Below are 21489 nucleotides of genomic sequence, written 5' to 3' on the forward strand. Positions count from 1 at the left end.
AATTTGCCTCAGTTCCCTCATCGGTAAAATGAGCTGAAGAAGGACATGCAAACCACTCCAGTATCTTTGCCAAGAAAAATCCAAATGGGGTCTCTGACCAAGAATCAGACACAACTGAAATGACTCAACAACAACAAATATTAAAGATCCTTAGATTCTACCAGAATATGAGCATAGATAAGTAAATACAAAATAAAATTTTTAAATTAAATGCAAAGAAATTTGGTGGATAGAGCACTTTTTTTCAGTTGTTTTTTATTCATGTCCAACTCTTCATGATCTCATTTTGGATTTTCTTGGCAAAGATACGGGATAGGTTTGTCATTCCCTTCTCCAACTCACTTTACAGGTGAGGAACTTGAGGCAAAAAGGGTTGATTTGATCAGGGTCACATAGCCAGTAATGTCTAAAGCCAGATTTGAACTGAGGAAGATGAATGTTCCCTACTCCAGGCTTGGCATTCTATCCCCTGTGTCACCTACCTGCACTTTGACATCAGAAAATGTTTCTTATAGGAAATTATCCTCGTACAGATCCTTGAATGGAGCTATGATTCCAAGAAGAATTGTAGAAGTGATAGACCACTAGATACAGCCTAAAGAGGTACACAGGCAAGGGATAGAATAGTGTATTTGAAGGAAAGGTAAGCAGACCAGTTTGATTATAACCAAATATGTAAGGGAAAGTGACAAGAGAATTAATGTGGACCAGATGTGGAAGCAAGATATTGAAGCACTTTAAAGACCAGAGAAGTTTTTATTCCATCTGAGAGGCAAAAGGAGCCCTTGGAACTTCTTGAGTAAGCAAAGGACATGGTCATATACGTACTCTAGAGGCAGGATTGGAAAGACGAGAGAATGGAGACAAACCAATTATGAAATGGTTGAAGCAAGAGATGATAAAGGCTTGAACCAGAGTAATGTCTGAATTATGATCATTTCACCTGGACCAACCTATCTAAATAATTGAATGGTGATCACCATCTCCTTTCCCAGATAAAGAAAGTCACACTTCATATAGTTTTATTATAAAGTGATTATGGAAGCAAAATATACATAAACTCTTGCCCAGTATGTACTGTCCCCCTCTCCCAATTCCTATTCCAATCAACAGTGGTATTAATGAACCATCTTGTGCTAATGTAAAACTGCCTCCAAAATGGTGACCTTCTTTCCAGATGGTCAAAGTTATTGCCACTTGACTTAAACCTTCCATTACCTTTTGAGGCTCCCAATTTCTGGACAAGAGGCCCTTGAAGTTTTGAGCCCCATTGCTTACCAGACTGTTTCCCTCTCACTTTCAATTGTGTATGCTAGGGCTGATTCATGAGGAAAAACCACGTATTTATGCAGGCAGCTGGTGGCTTGAGGGGAAAGGTTTAAGGCAAGCCGGGAATTTTGTGTGGAAATCAATTCTTTTCGGAAGTCAATGTATTATGGACGTTCATGCAAGAAAAATTCCAGAGAGAAATTAGCTGCCCATTTATGGCAAATACCTTAAGGTAACACATCTATAGTCACTGGAATAATGTTAGTTAACCCTTCAGGCACCACTTAAATATACATTACCAACTGAGCAGATATAATTAGAGACATAGTATTGGCCCTTTAAGTATATATTTCCTTAAAAACTCATTCAGGAGACCCAAATAAATTCCAGAAAACTTAAGTGGGCATTTCCAAATTCCCCTTCTGCAGGACTTTCTTGAGCAGGGCTTTATACAAATCAAGGGCCTACTCATAAGAAATCCTGAAAATCAATTAATCTGCTTACATACATTAAAATGTGAAGGGGACTGGAGGGGAGTGGGGGGGGAGGAAAACTTAAAATCTCTGGAGATTAACTATGGTGAGGAGATAAATCTGACTCAGTTTAGCAATCCTGTAGAACTGTGACCATAAGAAAATGGTCTAAAGAACATAATGAAATAGGTTGGAGGTTTTATGTACCATATGCCAAGATCAGAGAGGAAAAAGATCATAGGTCAAATCAATGCTCTAATCATGGAGCAAAAAGTGTTTGTTTATCTTCTGAAATTGTTTATGCAGTTAACGTTACAAATCCGTTAAAAGCCAGAGCCAGGAGGATATTAAGAACCCCTCACAGACAGCCCCACCCAAAGGACTAGTTTCTTTCCTAAAAGAAGCAGCCTTGAATTGGCCTCATCTGCAGCACTGGCTGTAAGTAGGGGGTGGGCCAGGAGGGAGGACATTTTGTAAGCTGTGAAAAAAGCAATTTCACAACTGAAATGCCCGAGCAACATGAAGAGCTAGAAGGTGAGCTAACTGTAAAGGTGACTGAAAGCGGGGAAAATTTATATACACTGTGACCAAGTGTTTGGTCATAGGATCTGGGCCATGGCAATTCTGGGATAATAAGTAACCAAAAGTCCCTGCAGAGACTGTCAAGTACCTACTCTTTCCCTTTCTCCTGCTTGCCTGTTCCTCTAGATGGACATGTTCAAGGTCAGGGTGGCGTTTGCTGGCAAACAGGACAGCTAGGTGGTGCAATGGAAGCGACACTGGATCTAGAGTAGGAGAGACCTAAGACACACACACATTAGTGGTGTGACCCTGGACAAATCACTTAGCCTCAGCCACTCTAAATTTTTTCACCTGTAGATCACTGAGTATATACTTCACATATATATGCCATACATACATATATACGCATATATGCACATATAATGCATATTTACATATATGTATGTGTGCATATATGTATCACACATCATGACCACTCATACATTCACAGACGTCATAACCACAATGCATAATATTTCTCCTTATGTCTACTGTACCATCTATATCTATAATGTATGTGTTTGTCCTTGCTGAAAAAGACCATGCCCTCAGAGAAATAATGACATGACTTGCGCCTGACTTTGTTTTGAGTGAGGGAGGGCTGTGCAGGTCACCAGCCTCACTTCTCCTGAGTCATCTGAATCCAGTGACCAGATATTCATCAGGATGACTGGAGATGGCCCAGGATGAGGCAGCTGGGGTTAAGTGACTTGCCCAAGGTCATACAACTAGCAAGTGTCAAGTGTCTGCGGTGAGATTTGAACTCAGGTCCTTCTGACTCCTGCACTGGTGCTCTATCCACCACACCACCTAGTTGTCCTATCTTTATCTATAAATCTATATATAGATATGTGACATAATGGATAAATCACTGGTCCTGGAGTCAGAAAGACCTCTGAGCTCAAATCTATACAGAAATGCTAGCTGTGTGACCCTGTGCTAGTCACTTAAACTCTATCTGCCTCAACTATAAGATGGGATAATAACAGCATCTGTCTTACAAGGTTGGTATAGGGAACTCATTAGATTATATTTGTAAAGCGCTTAACATAGCAACTAACATATAGTAGCTGCTTAATTGTTATGTGTTCCATTCCCCCTACTTCTATATTGATAAGCTATATCTATCCACATACTCATTGGTTTTTCAGACTTCCCACTCTCTCTTTGTTTGGATTTCATGTAAATCTGTGTTTGCTTGGAACAATGAATCTGTGATATTTTCTTTCTTTAAAAAATATTATTGTCCTTTCTGTCTTGCAAGAATACATGTCCCTATGTATTTTTCTCCCTTTCACAAAAAAATATCTTTTATGGTATTTTTTAAAGTTTACTAAAATTGAACAATACAGTAGTAAACTCTGACATTATATAATGTATTCCAAATCCATGTTTCCAGTCTCTACAAAGGGAAGGACATGAATTCTTACTTGGATTCCTTTGAATCCATCTTAGCCATTATGATTTTACTGCATTCAATTCTGATTGTTTTGTTGCTGGGTTTTTTCTCCCATTTATGTCTTTCTAGTCATTGTGTGTACTATTTAACTTGTCGTGCTTACTTGACTTGGCATCAGTGAACTTAAGTCCTTATAAGCATCCTTTTATTCATCGTATTCATTATTTTCATAGCACAACAATATTTCACTACCTTCATATACAAAAGGTTTTAGTCATTCTCCAATTAATAGACCTCTATTTTATTTGTAATTCTTTGTTACCAAAAAGGGGACTGCTAAAAGTATTTTGGTATATGTCAGACCTCTCTTTTTCCTCATCATTTCTTTGGTATACATGCCTAAGAGTGGGATTTCTGGACTGAAAAGTATGGGCATTTTGACATGTTCTCTTTTCTCATGATATGAGGTAGAAAGAAATGAGAGCAGCTATAAAGAGCTTATGGTCCCTAAAAATTAGTTGTTTTCATTACATATGAATTGGACCAATTATGAAAGGAATTTTTGAATGTTCTCCGACAAACCAAAAACTTAGAACCTGAGTAAGGAACACTTTGAGGAAGAGTTTGTTCAAGGCTTGAGTATGCTTCCAAAACTAATTTGGTCCAAGATCCCATTGAGTTTTGAAATATATCGATGTGCTTTTATGTGCAGATTTAGGAATATGACAAAAGAAAACTAGACAAACTGCAAGCTAAAACAGAGAAAATTAAACCCACTTCCATACCTAAAAGCTGTTGGATATAATAGGTAGTTTAATATAATTATGTACGTAATTATATTCTTAATATTTTACATGAAAAATATCACTACAAATAATCAATAATATTAATATTTTCTTACTATTGAACACAATTTGGGAAACACTGTCTTGAAGGGTATTATTATCCTAAAAGACATACATACCTGAGACTCACTGGGAACCACCCATGAATTAGTTTCTTTTTGCTCATTCATTTCAGTTATATCCAACTCTTCATGATCCCATTGTTTTCTTGGAAAGATGCTGAAGTAGTTTGTCATTTCTTTTTCCAGATCATTTTGCAGATGAGGAAACTGAGGCAAATAGGGTGAAGTGATTTGCCCAAGGTCACACAGATAGTTAGTCTCTGAGGCCAGATTTGAACTCAGGTCTTCCTGACTCCAAGCTTGGCATTTTATCCACTGTAACATCTAGCTGCCTATAAATCAGTCACTAGAACAAACAAATCTCTTGCTTTTTATGCCAGACTGAGTCTAGCAAATAGAAAACAAGAAATCCTATTAACCCCTCTGCACTAAGTTACCCTAGTACACTCTATTCCGCTCCACTTGTAAAATTTATATTCTTTTCTCCAACAGCACTGGATTTGGAATTAAAGGACCTGTGTTCAAATCATGCCTCTGATATTTAAACTTGACTAAATTATTCTATCTCCCTTTGCCTCATTTGTCTCCATCTATATCTCCATCTCCATTTCTGTAAAATGAAGTGGTTTGAATACCTAGGCTGTGAACTCCCTTTCAGCTACAGACCTATTTAGCATCTATTATCTATAAGAATTATACTATTTCCTGAGGATACAAACCAAACATTCCTGCCCTCAACAGACATATTTTTATTGCTTAATTTTCTCTTCTAATTCTAACTGAGGAGAGGTACTTGAAGACGTACATGTTCTTAAAGGCATTCTGCTGTAACTTTCTCTGAAATTTTGTAATATTTAGTATGGTCTTAGGAACATAGAAACAATTATTTGTTGCTTAGACAATTAATATTCTCTGATTTCAACACTTGCTAGTTGGCAAGCCATCTGACTTCCTCAAATCTCAATTTTATTCCCTGTAAAATGAAGGTAATAAGACTCAAATAATAATAAATTTCTTGCCATAAAAGTTTATTTTAAGGAAAGTACTTAGTAAAGCTTAAATATTTGCATAACTATTAGTTACTGTAAAAGTCAATTGAGAAACAAAACAGCCTCAATGTCAATGATAGTAGTTGGAAATAAACAGCATTAGACAGATGATGCTCAGATGAAATAAACTAGGCTAGACACCCTGACGAGGAGGATAACATCAGGCAAGCCTGACAAGTCATAAAGGCTGTAATTATTAATAAAGCAAAGGACACATGGCAATGAATGCAAAGAGAAAGATCAGAGTATTGTTCGGAGTTGCCTAATAAAGACATTCCAACAGAAAGAACATCAGTAGGTGTTAAGGAAAATAAACAAGGATGAAGGCTGGTATACGTATAATCACATCTAATCACCTTGGAAGACATCATTGCCTAGTAATAATAGGTAACGATCTAAGAGTTAAGGATATCTGTATTATACTTTCATTTCTATTACTAATCTGACCACCTCACTTAATTTCCCTGTGTGTCAATGTGATCTGGAAAATGTGAATAATATGACCTACTTTAGTGAACTGAAAGGATGATGTTAACAATTAATTGATGGGATATCTGTAAAATCATTTGTAATATAAAAATGGCCACATGTCCCCTAAATTTAAAAAAGCAAACCTCCCCCTACATTCTAGTAAACTATCTTCTTCTGTCTCCTTTGGATGCCCAAACTTCTCAGTATTTGCTCATTTCCAATCTAATACAATCTGGCTTCTGCCATCATGACTCTATAAAAATTGCTTTTACATACATCACTTGATACTTCCTAAATTTTGTCTTGCTCCTGGACCTCTCTAAAGTATTTGATGCTCTTGGCCACATCAACCTTTTTAAACTTCCTTCTCTATGAAGCAATCCACAATATTTATTTATGTGGTCAATAAGTATTTATTTAGCACCTATAATAATCTAGGCAATTGTTCTAGGTATAGAGAATACAACGACTATAATGGAACAGTCTCAGACCTCACAAAGATTGCATTCTATTGAGAGAATCACTCTGCACATGTAAGTAGTATATGCAAATATTTCCAAATAAATATAAGAATATAAAGCTTTTTGTTTGGTTTTGCTTTGCCTTTTCTTTTTTTCTTTTTTTGAGATGGAGTAACCCTAGCAGATTAGGCTATCAAGAAAGACCCCAGGGAGAAGACAACATTTCAGCTGAGTTTCAAGGAAAATAAGGGATTCTAAGAGGTGGAAATGATAAGTATATTCTAGGAGACAAGTATATATACTTATCTAACATATACCTATGTATTATATTTGTATATACAATAATATATAAACACATATAATATACATAAATATATATAAATATATATAATATAATAAGTATATTCCATAGGAGACAAACTAAACAAGGGTATAGGAAATTGGAAATGAATGTGTGAGGAACACCAAGAAGTTTGGTTTGTCTGGACTATAGAGTGTATGAAGAGGAATATTGTATAATAAGCTTACAAATACAGGTTGCAGTCAGGTTATTAAGGGATTTAAATGCTTAACAATAGAGTTTGTATTTGATCCTAGAGGTAATGAGTGCCTAGGAAAACGGGACAGATAAGGTCACACTTTGTGCTTTAGGAAAATCACTTTGAAGGCTGATGAATGGGGAGGGGTTGCGTTCAATAAGGGAAAGCCAAGAGTCAGACCAATTAGGAGGCTATTGGGATAGTCTAGAGGACACAGAACAAGGGTTTGTAAATTATAATGGTGACCATGAAAATACAGAAGGGTTAGATGCAAGAGCTGTTAGGAAGGTAAAATTAAGAAGACTGAACAATTGATAGATTATGTAGGGTTAGAGACATTGGAGAACCAAAGATTGCTCCAAGTTATGAACTTGGGTGACCAGAAGGAAGTAGTGGTTCTAGAAGAAATAGGTAAGTTTGGGATAAAAGTGGGACTGGGGGAAAAGATGAGTTCTATTTCATGTATTTTGAATTTGAGATGTCTACTGGACACACAGGTGGGAGTGTTCAATAGAAAGTTGATGTGAGACTAGAACTCAGAGAGAGAACAGCTATGTAGACGTGGGAATTACTGGCATAGAAAAGGTGATTGAACCAGTAGAAGCAGAAGAGAATATTAGGAGAGAGAAGTCAAGAGAACCCAAGTCAAATCCCTCAGTACATTACTAAAAAGAGTTTGGGATGTCAGTGATGATCCAACTAAGCAGACTAAAAGGAACAGTCAGATTAGTAGAACTAGTAGAAAATAGCATCATGAAAATTTAAGGAGAAGGAAGTTTCCAAGTAGGAGAGAATCATCTACAGTATCAAATAAGAGGTCAAAAAAAGATAAAAAGTGAGAAAAGGTCATTAGATTTAGTAATAAATTGTTATGATTATGTAATTGTAAAGTGCACTTCAAATGCAAATGAACCTGGGTTCTTGAAGGCTACAGCAGCAGAGCTAATAGACCCGACCATGCTAGAAAGTATACTAAGGTATGGAAAAGTGATACTTTGCTTTACTAGAGCACACATTGATGAAACCTTTTCATCAATGAATTAGATCGGCTGTGATGAATATCATCTGGTTTTGGTTCATTACATAGCAGGAAAGCATCATCATTAATACAGATAAACAGCACAATGGGAAGAATACAGAAAAGCTAAAATTGCAAGCAGATTGGACAAAACATAACACCGAGTTCAACAAGACCTAATTACTCTTTAAAAATAGCAAACTTTTTTTCACTTTTTGAAATAATTTTAATATCCACATTGTCTTTTCTAATTTCTTACCACAGGGTTTTGGTTTTGGTGGTGCTATTTTTTTTTTTTTACAAATAACCTTTTATTTCTTTAAATCTTTTTGTATTTTTTAAATAATATTTTCCTCTAATTACATGTAAAAATATCTTTTAACATTCATTGGATTTTTTAAGTTTTGGATTCCAAATTCTACCCTCCAGCCCTTCCCTCCTTACTCCCTAAGATGGTAAGGTTTTTTTTTTCATTATTTCTATAGCACTGAAAAAAATTGGACTATAGCATATTCATATTTATAATGGTAGGACATAAGTTAAAATATACATATATATCATAATGCTATACCACACTATGGTATGTACAAACCTATAAATATATATACATACACACATAAGTATGGAGAGAGGTGGGGCCAGTAAAGAATGCTTCCAAAACCAAAGGAGAAAGAAACAAAAACATGTTTCCAGAAGTCGGGTTTGTAAAAAGGGAGAAAAACAAGTAGATGTTAACCAAGATGTAATGAAGGCAAGAGTATCTTCATGGACTTCTTTATATAACAGATTTAGAGTTGGAGGGGACCTTAGAGATCAGAAATTCTCATTTTGCGTATAAAAAAACTGAGTACAGAGAAGGAATGTAGTTTGTCCAGGTTCACATAAGGAATAACTGAAAAAGCTGGAATTCAAGCTTAGGGTCTCTCTCTCTAAATGCACTGAAGAGAGAATTAAATAACTATTTTCTTGTTTCTTTATAATGTCCCAGGTTGGAGGACAAGTATTATATTTAGAATGTAAAGCATGTTGTAAGATCATGAAAGAAACGAAAGGCAAATAGGAATTTTTCAAAAGTTTTTGGCCATTTTCACAAGCCATTTCTAAGTCAATATTTTTCTCCTGTTCATTGGGTCTTTCCTGATTTGTCAATTCAAGTTGTCAATTCAGTCAACTCAAGTTGACTGAACAGCTTTTCACCCAATCAGCTTTCATCAGTTGTGGCTTATCAGCCCCCCCATCTCAGACTGCCCCCTTTCCTTTCCCTGTGTGCCAGTCTATGTCATCTGCTGCAAAAAGTGGTGCTACTCAATACAGATGATCAAGTGTCACCCATGGCATGCAATGCTTGGTGTAGTAATAGTGTCTCTCCTACACACAGAAGGATGCGCTAGAGAGATCGCATTTAGGGTTTTCTTTCTTGTGACTCTCACGTCATTCAATATGTCCAAGATTCTCTAGCCCCCCATGACTCACCAAGCATGCTAAAATGGGATGCCCTTTGGACCCAAAATGAGTCAAAATAAAAGCACAGCATGCTCTGCCACGTCTTACAAGCTCAACGCAGTTCTAACATTTCCGGGTCCCTGAGTTTCAGTGTCCTAGGATCCTTGCAGTTCTGCCTGCTTTCCTCGCAAGCATATTAGATGCCCCTATTGAGTACCTAAAATGGTGTCTAAGTACTGTACTTGGAATAAACATAATTAAGAGTCTGGAGGAGAGTTAAAGAGATAACCACAACTTTTATTAAGGGTTATTCAGCTGAAGGTAATTGAAAACACACAATCAAGAGCAGAGGAAAACAAGAAGCTCATTCTCTCTACTCCTCAGAAACTTCACTGGCTTTATACCAATGGGCACAATAGCATCTCAGAAAAGGATTCTGAATCTTTTTTGATTTAACCTTTTTATGAATAGTCCATATGTTTCAGTCAAAGGAAAAGAAAAACTAGAAACCCATGCCTATTAATCAACTGCAATCCTTCATTGCAAACCCAAAAACTAGTGGAACCATGAAGCTTCTGGCAGCTCCTTACCTCAAAGATAAAATACAAATTTCACTGTTTGGATTTTAAATCCCTTTACAATCTGATTCCAACCTACTTTGCCAAGGTTTGTGTTCATTTTTCTCCTTCGCATACTCTCTGTTCCCACCAAACTAGCTTCCTTGCTAGCATTATTATAAAACATCCCATATCCCATCTCTGTGCCTTTGCACAGGCCTTCTCCCATGTTTGCAACTCATTTGCTCCTCACCCCTACCTCTTAGAATCCCTAGCTTCCTTCCAAGTTCAGCTCAGATGCAACCTTCAATAGAAAGGCTATTCTTTCAATAGAAAGGCAGTTGCTTCTGCTCTTCCCAAGGATATTATTTCATATTTCATTGTCTATATACTTATAAATGTTGTTTTTCTCCAGTAGAATATTAACTAATTCCTTGGAGATTTGGTATTGTTTAATTTATTTTTTTGGTATTTTTAAATTTTTGTATAGTTCAATATTGTTCCTTGGTATGGTTTAATTTTTATCCTTAGTTCCCTACCACCTAATATAGTGATTGGCACATAAAAAGCACATTAATAATCATCACAATAATAATAAATATTTCTATAGCACTTACTACATGCCAGGCACTGTGCGAAGTACCTTCTGATTATTACCTCATATGATCCTCATAACAACCTTGAAAGGTTAAGTGCTATTGTTATTCCCATTTTACAGTTTAGGAAACTGAAGCATTCAAGTGAAATGACTTGCCTAGGATCATAAAGCTAGTATCTGAGGCTGGATTTTAACTCAGGTATTTCTGACTCCAGGCCAGGGCTCAATCTGCAGCTGTACCACAATTAATAGTGTAAAGATGTATGAGGTCTTCTAGATGGGAACATTAAAGAAATACATATTTCTCAATACCATGTAGTACCTTTGTAAAAATACATCATATGTTAAAACACAGAAATTATAAATAGCTGTAAACAAACAAAAATATTAGACATCCTTTACAGAACATAATGCAAAAAAACAGAAATAAGTAAAGGGAACACAAGTAAAAGATATAGATAAAAATTGAGATTTAATAAGAATATACTGAATAATGAGTTAGTCAAAATGTAAATCAGAGACATAATTAGTAATTATGTGAAAAAGTAGTGATGATAAGACTATATATTAAAATAGAAATTACAAAGATATGCCTGTATTAAAGGAAAACATCATTTTAGTACCTATCTTATTTAGTTTTATTAATAAGACATGCTAGAAAATTCAAAACTTACAATGTATATTTTAGCCTGGTTTTTTATATTTGGCTTATGAGTAATAAATTATGAGTACATAATTGTGGGCTATGCAGGTATCAGCTAGTAATAATTATTCCTCCTAGGTATTTCTATGAGAAATAACTTTAAAAATATATACTTCATTTTGTATATGATAAATATTAAACAAATGAATGAAAAAATCATTTATTATGTTCTTATTCTATGTCAAGTACCTGAGTCACAAATACAAAAAGCAATACAGTTTCTGCACTCAAGGATCTTATATTTGTAAGGGTGAAGGGTCATTGAATTTATTGCTCCACCTCCACTAATATTAATTTTCTTAACAAAATAAGGGCACATCTATTTAATTAACTAATCAATCAGCAAGAGGCTTACTAGATATAAAAAGTCATTGATCAATATACCCAAAACAGAACTCATAATCTTTCCCCCTAAACCCTCCTCCTCTCCTACCTTGCTTGTTACTGTAGAGAGCAACATCATCCTCCCAGTTCCTCTGGTTTACAAACCTGAGTCATTCAGGATTCCTCGCAAACCATCATTCCCCATATCCAAGCTGTTGTCAAGGAAATTTCACCTTTGCAACATCTTTTGAATATGTCCCCTTCTCTCCTCTAACACTGCCAACACTAACTAAAACTGTTTCTCTTTTACCTAGAAACCCTCTCCCAGTTTGATTTTTTTAATTTTTGATTAAAGGGGCCATCCCTTGAGTAACTACTTAAAGAAGCCTATTCATTAAATGGGTGTATCTCACTTAGAGTGAGAATGTGATATGACCTTAGCCTAAAAGGGCCAGAGTCTCACAATGCATCCTGGGCCATTTCCAGTCATCCTGATGAATATCAGGCCACTGGACCAAGATGGCTCTGGAGAAGAAAGTGAGGTTGGTGACCTTGCATAGCCCTCCCTCACTCAAATCAAAGTCACCTGCAAGTCATATCATCATCTTGATATCATGGTCCTCTTGAAAGCAGCCATCCAGGAAGTATGGTGAGATTGCTTAATAGGATAGTGGTTATCTTGTGTAGATTGCGTTAAACCAGAAACTGAGTTTGGAGCATATAAAACCTTAGGGTAGAAGACTTGCAGTCAAGCTTATGAAAAGGAACTGCTTGTAAGGAAGTGGAGCAAAAGAGCCTTTGTCTCCCCTCTTCTCCTTCTTGGCCAAAAGAGGTGAGCTTCAAAAGATCTGGACTGGGAACTTTCCAGCTTCCCATTGACATTCTAGCACATTATTTGGAAAAACTTTTGACAGTGACTACTTTGGGAGCCAAGAATAGACTGGATATAATGAGAAAAGGTAAATTCAGTATGCTACTAGGACCCCAGCAGAAAGTTATACTATACCTAAAGGGAACATCATGAAGACCCATGAAGGGAAAAAAAATACTTCCATGGACTATGATGTTGCCAGTGTCCTTTTGCCATAGTATACTTTCTAATCCTGAGACCCCTTTCCCCTGGACTCTGCATATAGTTGTGGGAAAGTTTGTCACAAACTTTGGGGATGGAGGATTTTTGTGCCATCTACTCTACCACCTTGGCAAATACCCCTTACTAAAAATTAATTAAGTCTGGCTGATTAGGTAAAGGCCACCTTTTGCCTCAATTCTTACCTGGGCTTTAATCACTGAATGGATATTTCCTCAGATGAACTGAGACTTGGGAAAGACCTTAGCTTAAAAAGGCCATGGTCTCCTGTGGCATTCAGGGCCATTGTGAGTCATCTTGACCTACTTCTTGCTACTGGACTCTGATGACTCTGGTGGGGGTTTGTGATTTGCATATAGCACTAAAAATAATTTAAGAAATGTTCAATCCCTCAGGACTATTTCTAGAACCTTAAAGGAACATAGTCCACCTAAGCTTTGTGAACCAAACCTACCACTACACATGAAAGTTAGGGAAATAAGTCCAGAGTGTGTGTTGCATATGTTAATATAGAAAGGAAATCTACATAGAGGGAGTAGGGCCATGGAAAGATGCTGTGGTCCAGGAAGTCAAAGCGATGGTAATGTGAGCCATAGGGAAATTGATTGACAATTAATTGGTGATACTTCCCTCATTTGCAACAAATTCCAACTCCATTCCTTCTCACATTGCTATGATTCAATTGAATTTGCTCTCCCAATGAGCCTCTTGGGAATTCATGCTTCCTCAGTTGTCATGTTCTTCTTGACGGAACTTATAACCTTACCTCTACAATATTGGTTGGATCTTGGATGTAGATGCCAACTGGTGACAACATCTCAATACTAGAAAGACCCTCAGTTCCAAAAATTCCAATTATCACATTGTTTCTTATTATATTCCCCTGTGCCAAGAAATCTACACACACAAAAAAGAAAGAAATCAAAAGGAGAAGTTTTAGAACCACAATTAATCATCTTTACTGGTCAAATCATTTTGATTCTACTAATTGATTATGTCTCACAGAGTATATGGAATATGCATATGTCATATGCATATGTATGTAGGTATATAATATATACAGAGTATAGACAAACTGCGCTGAGCACATTTAAGAATATTTAAGACATTATACATTATGCCATCGGCTTGCTCTGTAAAATACATGACATCTTAAATTTATTATAATATATTTAAAACAAATTCATCTATTTACCAGTTTTTCTTCTGGGGACAGCCTTCCAAGGGAGATGTCTCATTTCCATGTAAGTCCCTGAGGAAAAAATACAGTATAACCGGAGCACATTTCATGCCACTAAACAAAACAAGACATACCAACGATATTTCTTTTTTTTTAACTTTTTTAAGTTTAGGAATCATACATGAAAACAGATTTCAGGGATCCATGGATCATAAACATTTAAATTGGGAGAGAGATAGATGGACAGAGACAGACAGAGAGATGATTGAACAGAGAAACAAAGAAAACATTGCTATGGGTAGGAACAGTCAAAAAAGAACCACCACCAGGAAAGAAGACAACACCACCTCACAGTGTTCCTTGTTACTTTATAGGTCAGATTTTGTAAGTCTAGTATGCATATTTCTACAATTCTTAAAAGCTGCCATCAGGCAGTGGATAGTGGTATCTGGAACCTCAGTGATGCCTCATGGTACAATTTTCCCTTAAATGTGGGCAATTGAAAAAAACAAAAAAGATTATACTTTTCCACTTAGCTATATTTTTTTCCAGGAGTCAGCTAGATGGTATAAGGGATATAGCACTGGGCTTGGAGTCAGGAAGTCCTGAGTTCAAATTCAACTTCAGATATTTGCTAGCTCAGTGACCCTAAACAAGTCACTAAAACTCTTTATTCATCTGTACAATGGGGAAAAGTCACAGGGTTAAGTACCAATAGCTGTGCTAGGTGCTGTGGACACAAATTCAAAAATGGTAACATCCCTGGCAAGTGATCAAGTCAAGTCAACAACCTTCAAGAGTCTCATTTTCCATACCTATAAAATGAGAGCATTTATTATCTTACTGTGTGCTAATCACTGTGCTAAGCAATAAGGATACAAACATAAGGGAAAAGAAAGACAAGATCTGCCTGATGGAAAAATCCAGAGAATGAAGGGTGGTTAGCCTAGGCCCTTCCTCAAAATGGCAATTCCAGGAAGAACTCATCAGTAAGAGAAAGAGGCCCTGAAGGATGCAGTGGAGGGAGGGAGAAGGTAATTCAGTAATAATGGTGAAGTCCAGAGAATTATCACCTACCCTTTGATTGAAAACCTCTCTAATCAAGGAAAATTCACCAGTTGGATATCACCATGACAGTCTAAGGGATCATATGTTTGATCAGGAAAGAACTTAAAAGTCATCTGATCCATTGAGGAAAATGAGATCATTGGAGGTTAAGTGACATTTATGATGCACATTAAGTGACAGAGTCAGGGCATGAACCCAGGTCTTTAACTATTTTGAGGAACATTGTCAGGATTATTTTCCCCTCACATGAAGCCAAAATCTACTTTTGTACAATTTCTACCCATTACTCCTAATTCTTCTCACTGGAGCCAATCAGAACACATCCAGTCCTACTTCCAATAGAGAGTTTGAAATATTTAAAAAGAACTATTATACTCATTCCCAGCCCCACCTTTGAAGTCTTCTCTTCTCAGGGGTAAATATTCCTAGCTCTTTCAATGTTACACTCCTCTTGCCCATCAATGTTGAAATTCAGAAATGAAAACTCTATCCTAAATGGTGGTCTGAGCAGGACACAGTACAGTAGAGCTGCCTACTCCCCGATATTTCACATCAAATTTCTATTAATAAAGCCCAAAGAGCGACTAGTTTTATCTGCTACCATATCATTCTGTTGACTCAAATTCAGCTTGTAGTCCACAAAAATTCATAAGACTTTTTCACAAAGATTGTTGTCTATCTACATCAATCATACCGTATAATTATGCAACTGACTTTTCATTTTTAATTAAATTATTTTTTAATTAACAAGCATATTTTCTCTCCCTCTCATTTCCAAAACTAGAAAGAGAGAAAAAGAAAATTTAAAAGAACCATTGTAACAAATATGCATGACCAAGCAAAACAAATTCCAACATTGCCCATGTCTATATCCTTTCTGTCAGGAATTTATAGTACACAAATATAATGGAATACTATTATGCCATTAAGATATGTCAAAGGCAATGGTTTAGAGAAATCTGTGAAGACTGATGCAGAATGAAGTGGGCACCTGTTTACTTTTTGAGCACTTCTCACTTCTCCTTGTTAAACTGCATCTAATTGGTTTCATTCCATTATTATGACCTATTCAAATCTTTTTGGATTCCAGTGATGTCATCCAATATTTTAACCATCATACCAAGAGTCGTATATCATCTGAAAATGTGATAAGCATACTATTCAAAGAACTTTTCCAAATGTCTATCAGAGCCAAATAAAAAAAATATTGTAACTCTCCCTGAGTTAATGCAGTAATTATGAAACCACTTAACTGTATTATCATCAGTTCTACATCTCTCCAACTAATTCACAAGACTATCATATAAACCTGTTGGGAACCTTGCTGAAATCCTGATACATTGTGCCTTTGGTATTTCCCTTATCAACCAGTGGAGGATTTCAATATTTCAATTACTCATGATCTAATGTTAGAGGGTAAGCCTCTCCATTGATAAACATGAGCAAAAGATTTGGGGATGTTTTTAGAGTTGTTATGACCAAAAAGTTGCCAGACAATCTCTAGTCATAGACTTCTTCAAATTTAACTAGACTGACCTTTTGAAAATAGATATTGTTTTTTTACCGAGCCTGTCCTTAAAGTATTTGTAGTTTAGTAGACTCTGTCAGAGACTACAGTCTGCTGACAGAGACTCCACCAAGTCATGCCTGCACCACTTTTTGACATTAGAGTAGGCTTTCAGTGAAGATAACTGTCAAAAAGCAAATGCCATTTATCTGACATGACTTTTCCTTGATAAATCATGCTTATTCAGAGTGAAAAGAAGCACCCCTTTGATAATTTCTACTCACATTTTCCTTGGAATAGATATCCAGTTTATTGGCCTATAGTTTGAAGAATTAAGTTTCTTCCTTTTTTTCCAAAATTGAGATGGAATTTGCCCATTTACTTCCTTTTCCTATTCTTATGCTCACTATTTTTTTAAATAGCTCTAACAAGAATTCATCAATCACATTTTTAGATACCCATAAATATCATTGACCTGGCCACATTTTCCTCAACATTAATTATCTTTGTTCATTCTGACCTCGAGCCTCCCTAATTTAATAATAATACTAACAATTAGCATTTATATATACATATATATCTGATTTGATCCTTGCACCCTTTGTGGATGATAGGTGATATTATTAACCCTATTTAAAGATGAGGAAACTGAGGCAGAAATAAAGTAAATGCCTTGCCCAGGGTCACACATCTAGTAAGTATCTGAGCCCAGTTTTGAATTCAGTTCTTCCTGATTCCAGATACTGTGCTCTAGCAACTGCCCCTCCTAACTGTATCCCTAATAAGCCAATTCCTCTCTTTAGTATTCATCTTCAGTGACTAGCCCTTACTATCATCTTCTGTGCCCATCTTTAAAATCTTCATCAAGGGTAACTAGGTGGTGCAATGGATAGAGCACCAGTCCTGGAATCAGGAGGACCTAAGTTTAATTTCTGCCACAGATATTTACTACCTATGTGATCCTGGGTAATTCACTTAACCCCACTTGCCTCCAAAAACATCTCACTTAGTCAATGTAAACCTTTTGACATTTCTTTAGATGCCCACTTCCTCCTCTTTCTCGTCAAAATCATTTAAGTTCATGTCTTCAGAGTTTTATTCTTGGGATTCTTCAATACTTCTATACATATATTCCTACATTTGTGATAATTTCTTGCTTCTCATTTCCTAGGCAGATTTTCTTCCATTTGATGTGTCTCTCAACTTTCTGTTTGCCCTTAGATTCCCAAGCTTATGTCAATTTTAATTTGAATTTAGTGCTAAAATTTCCCTATTAAACACTTAGCTTAGCAGACCTTCAAGTTTTACAGTCTGCCTTTTGATCCAGTTGGCCAATTTTTAAAGGGAGCTATCATTTTTAAATGAATTTAAATATAACATAACAGAGCTAGAAACATCTCTCCATAACTTTCATGCAGCAAAACATTCTATGGCTCACGTGTTCTATTCTGATACCCTTTCATTTTAGACTTGTCCTTTTTATTAGCTGGTTCTAAGAGGGCACTGGGATTGTGTCACTTGCCCCATTGTTATTCATCATTGTTATACAGTGGGTATAGAATGAATATTATTATGGTATTTCAGTTCAAAATGTGATGCAAAGGAGTTACAACATAGGCTGGATTTCTTGGGAAGACAATAGAAGGCTTGAAGGAAGAATTCAAGAACTTTCAATGTTCATTTTTGTCCACCTAGGTAACACTTGGTAGGTTTCTGTGAAGTCATGCAAAGAAATATCCCTTTGACCTTTCAATAAGGTTAAATACTGACAAACAGCATCAGGCAGTGAATGGAGAAGTAGTCTTATTTTTAGGAAGACCTGATTCAAGTCTCATCTTTGACATGTACTAGTTCTCTGATTGATTTAATCTTTCAGGACAGCAGACAACATTCTAAGATTTGAAACTGAGGGTGAGTTGCAGTACTGCATCAGCAAGAATTCCCCTAATGAGAATTCAGATGAAATCATATCTAGACAAAAATAAAATAGTTAGCATTTTTATAATGCATTGAAGTGTTTTCCATGTGCTGTTTCACTTTATCCTCAAAACAACCTATGGAAGTAGGTTATTATTATTCTTTTTAACCTTTCTTTACTATTTTTATTGAATAGATTTATTTTAATAGTATTTTATCCTTTCCAAATTACATGTCAAGACAATTTTTAGCATTCAGTTTTTATAAGATTTTGAGTTCCAAATTTTTCTCCCTAACTCCCCTCCTCTCTTCCTAAAACGGTAGGCAGTTTGATGTAGAATATATATGTGCCATCATGTAAAACATATTTCCATATTAGTTACAGTTATGAAAGAAGAAACAGATCAAAAGGAAAAAAACATGAAAAAGAATAAAGTGGAAAAAATATGCTTCTATCTGCATTCAGTGTCCATCAGTTCTTTATCTGAATGTGGATAGCATTTTTTTCATGAGCCTTTTGTGCTTCTCTAAGTTCATTTTGTTGCTGAGAAGAGTTAAGTCATTCATAGATGATCATCACAAAATGTTACTGATACTGTGCACACTATTTTCCTGGTTCTGTCCATTTTATTTTGCATTAGTTCATACAAGTCTTTCCAGGTTTTTCTGAAATCTGCCTGTTCATCAATTCTTATTGAACAATAGTATTCCATTACATTCAACCATTCCCCAATTGATGGGCATCCCCTCAGTTTCCAAAATTTTGACACCGTATAAATATTTTTGCACGTGTAGATCCTTTTCCCTTTTTTGTGATCTCTTTGGGATACAGACATAGTAGTGGTATTACAGGATCAAGGGGTATTGCCCAGTTTGGTTGCCCTTTGGGCATGGTTCCAAATTGCTCTCTAGAGTAGTTGGATCGGTTCACAACTCAACCAACAATGCATTAGTGTCCCAATTTTCCCGCATCCTCTCCAACATGTATCATTTTCCTTTTTTGTCATATTAGCCAATCTGATAGGTGTGAGGTGATACCTCAGAGTTGTTTTAATCTGCATTTCTCTGATCAAAAGTAGCTTAGAGTCCTTCATATGCCTATAGATAGCTTTGATTTCTTCCTCTTAAAACTTCCTATTCATATCCTTTGACCATTTATCAAATCAGCAATGGTTTTTATTCTTATAAATTTGACTTTGTTCTCTATATATTTGAGAAATGAGGCCTTTATCAGAGACACATCCTGCAAATTGTTTCTCAGCTTTCTGTTTTTCTTCTAATCTTAGTTGCATTGGTTTGGTTTCTGCAAAGACTTTTTAATTTAATATAATCAAAATTATCTATTTTACTTTTCATAATGCTCCCTATCTCTTGTGTGGTCATGAACCTGTAACTCACTTAATTTCTCCTTTAAGAATATATGCCACTTGGTGCATATATGTTTAGTACTGATATTACCTTATTATCTCTGCTTTATCAAGATGTAATTTCAATTTTAATTTCTTTTAATTAGGTCCATTTTTGCTTTTGGTTTGTCTGAGATCAGGGTGGCTGCCCCTGCTTTTTTTACTTCAGATGAAGTATAGTAGTTTCTGATCCAGCCCCTTAACATTACTCTGTATTTGTCTCTTTGCTTCAAGTGTGTTTCTTGAAAACAACATATTGTAGGGTTCTGGATTTTGATCTACTATGTTCTCTGCTTCCATTTTATAGGAGAGTTCATCCCATTAATATTCACAGTTATGATTACTAACTGTGTCTATCCCTCCATCCTGTTTTTCCTCTTGTTTGTCTTCCTCTTCTTACCCTCTCTCTCCTCAACAGTGCTTTGCTTCTGTCTACCAGCTCCCGCAGTCTACACTCTCTTCTCTTAGTCCACTCCCTTTACTTAATCTCTTCCTTGCCTACTTTCTTGTCCAGCAAGATAGATTTCTATATTTAACTGATTGTGTATATTATTCCCTCTTTGAGCCAATACTGATAAGAGGTGATGCCTATCACCCATCCTTCCATCTCTCCATCCACTATAATAGGTTTTTTAAACTTCTTTATTTGAAATAATACCCCATTCTACCTCTCCCTTCCTCCTACATACATTGTACTCCTCTTTCTCATCTCATAATTATTTTTTTATGCCATTTCCTGAAATTCACCTTATATCCATACCCTCTGTCTATGTATATTCACTTCTCACTGGTATAATTTTTAAGAATTACAAGTATCATCTTCCCATGTAGGGAAGTGAACAGTTCAGATGCATTGAATCTCTTATGTTTGGGGGTTCATTTTTTTACTTTTTTAGGTTGTTGTTTTCTTTTCCTTAGCTGTTTATTATTTTTTTATAATTTTCTTGTATCATTCATTTCTTTTCCCAATTTTTCTCCTCCTTCTCTTCCATGACTTTTAAGCTCCTCTTTGAGCTCTTCCATGATGTTTTTATTCCCTGGGCCTGATATCACTTCCCATTTTTCTTGGGATTTTGTCCATAGGGGTTTTGACACTATTGTCCTTGTGTGAGTATGTATCTTGATCTCTGTCACCATGACAGTGTTCTATGGTCAGATTCTTTTCTTGTTGCTTTTTGCTCATCTTTTTGGACTTCTTCCTTTCTTTTATATTTAAGCTCTGCTCCCAGGGTGTAATGGGCACTGTCTCAGGCTTCTTGTGCAGTGATTGTTGTCTGAGGGCCATGAGGGACCCTCATGTCTGATGCTTTGATGAAGGGGTTGGGTGGGAGTGGCTGGCATTACTGGAGGCCATAGGGGTCTGGCAGCTTGCCTGATACTGAGCCAGGGGTTCCTAGTACTAGTGAGTGTCATGTGCTGAGGTTAGTGGCGTCCTTCTTCATTTCCCCAAGACTACACTAAAAACACATGGTAGTCTGGCCACTGGAGTTTGCCTATTTGCCCAGGGCTATGCTGAAGCATCTGGCCATTCTCAGAGCTAAAGTCTATT

The 21489-nt window shown here is 36.2% G+C and overlaps 1 protein-coding gene across 10 annotated transcripts in view; it reads right to left on the reverse strand.

The window, feature by feature from the left end:
• The window catches only part of PKHD1 (PKHD1 ciliary IPT domain containing fibrocystin/polyductin), a 640097-nt gene that overhangs the window by 329820 nt on the left and 288788 nt on the right, over nucleotides 1-21489 (reverse strand). For all 10 annotated transcript variants that reach the window (XR_011974315.1, XR_011974316.1, XM_072642432.1 and 7 more), the window contains 2 exons: nucleotides 14058-14114; nucleotides 13629-13759 (listed from right to left, as the gene is read on the reverse strand). Coding sequence is in view for 8 of the 10 variants with exons in the window: in XM_072642432.1 (XP_072498533.1) it covers nucleotides 13629-13759; nucleotides 14058-14114 (188 nt within the window). In the remaining 2 variants the exon portion in view is untranslated. The remainder of the gene's footprint in view (nucleotides 1-13628; nucleotides 13760-14057; nucleotides 14115-21489) is intronic.

Source organism: Notamacropus eugenii, chromosome 2 (genome assembly GCF_028372415.1).
Source record: "Notamacropus eugenii isolate mMacEug1 chromosome 2, mMacEug1.pri_v2, whole genome shotgun sequence".
Classification (NCBI taxonomy): Eukaryota; Metazoa; Chordata; class Mammalia; order Diprotodontia; family Macropodidae; genus Notamacropus; species Notamacropus eugenii.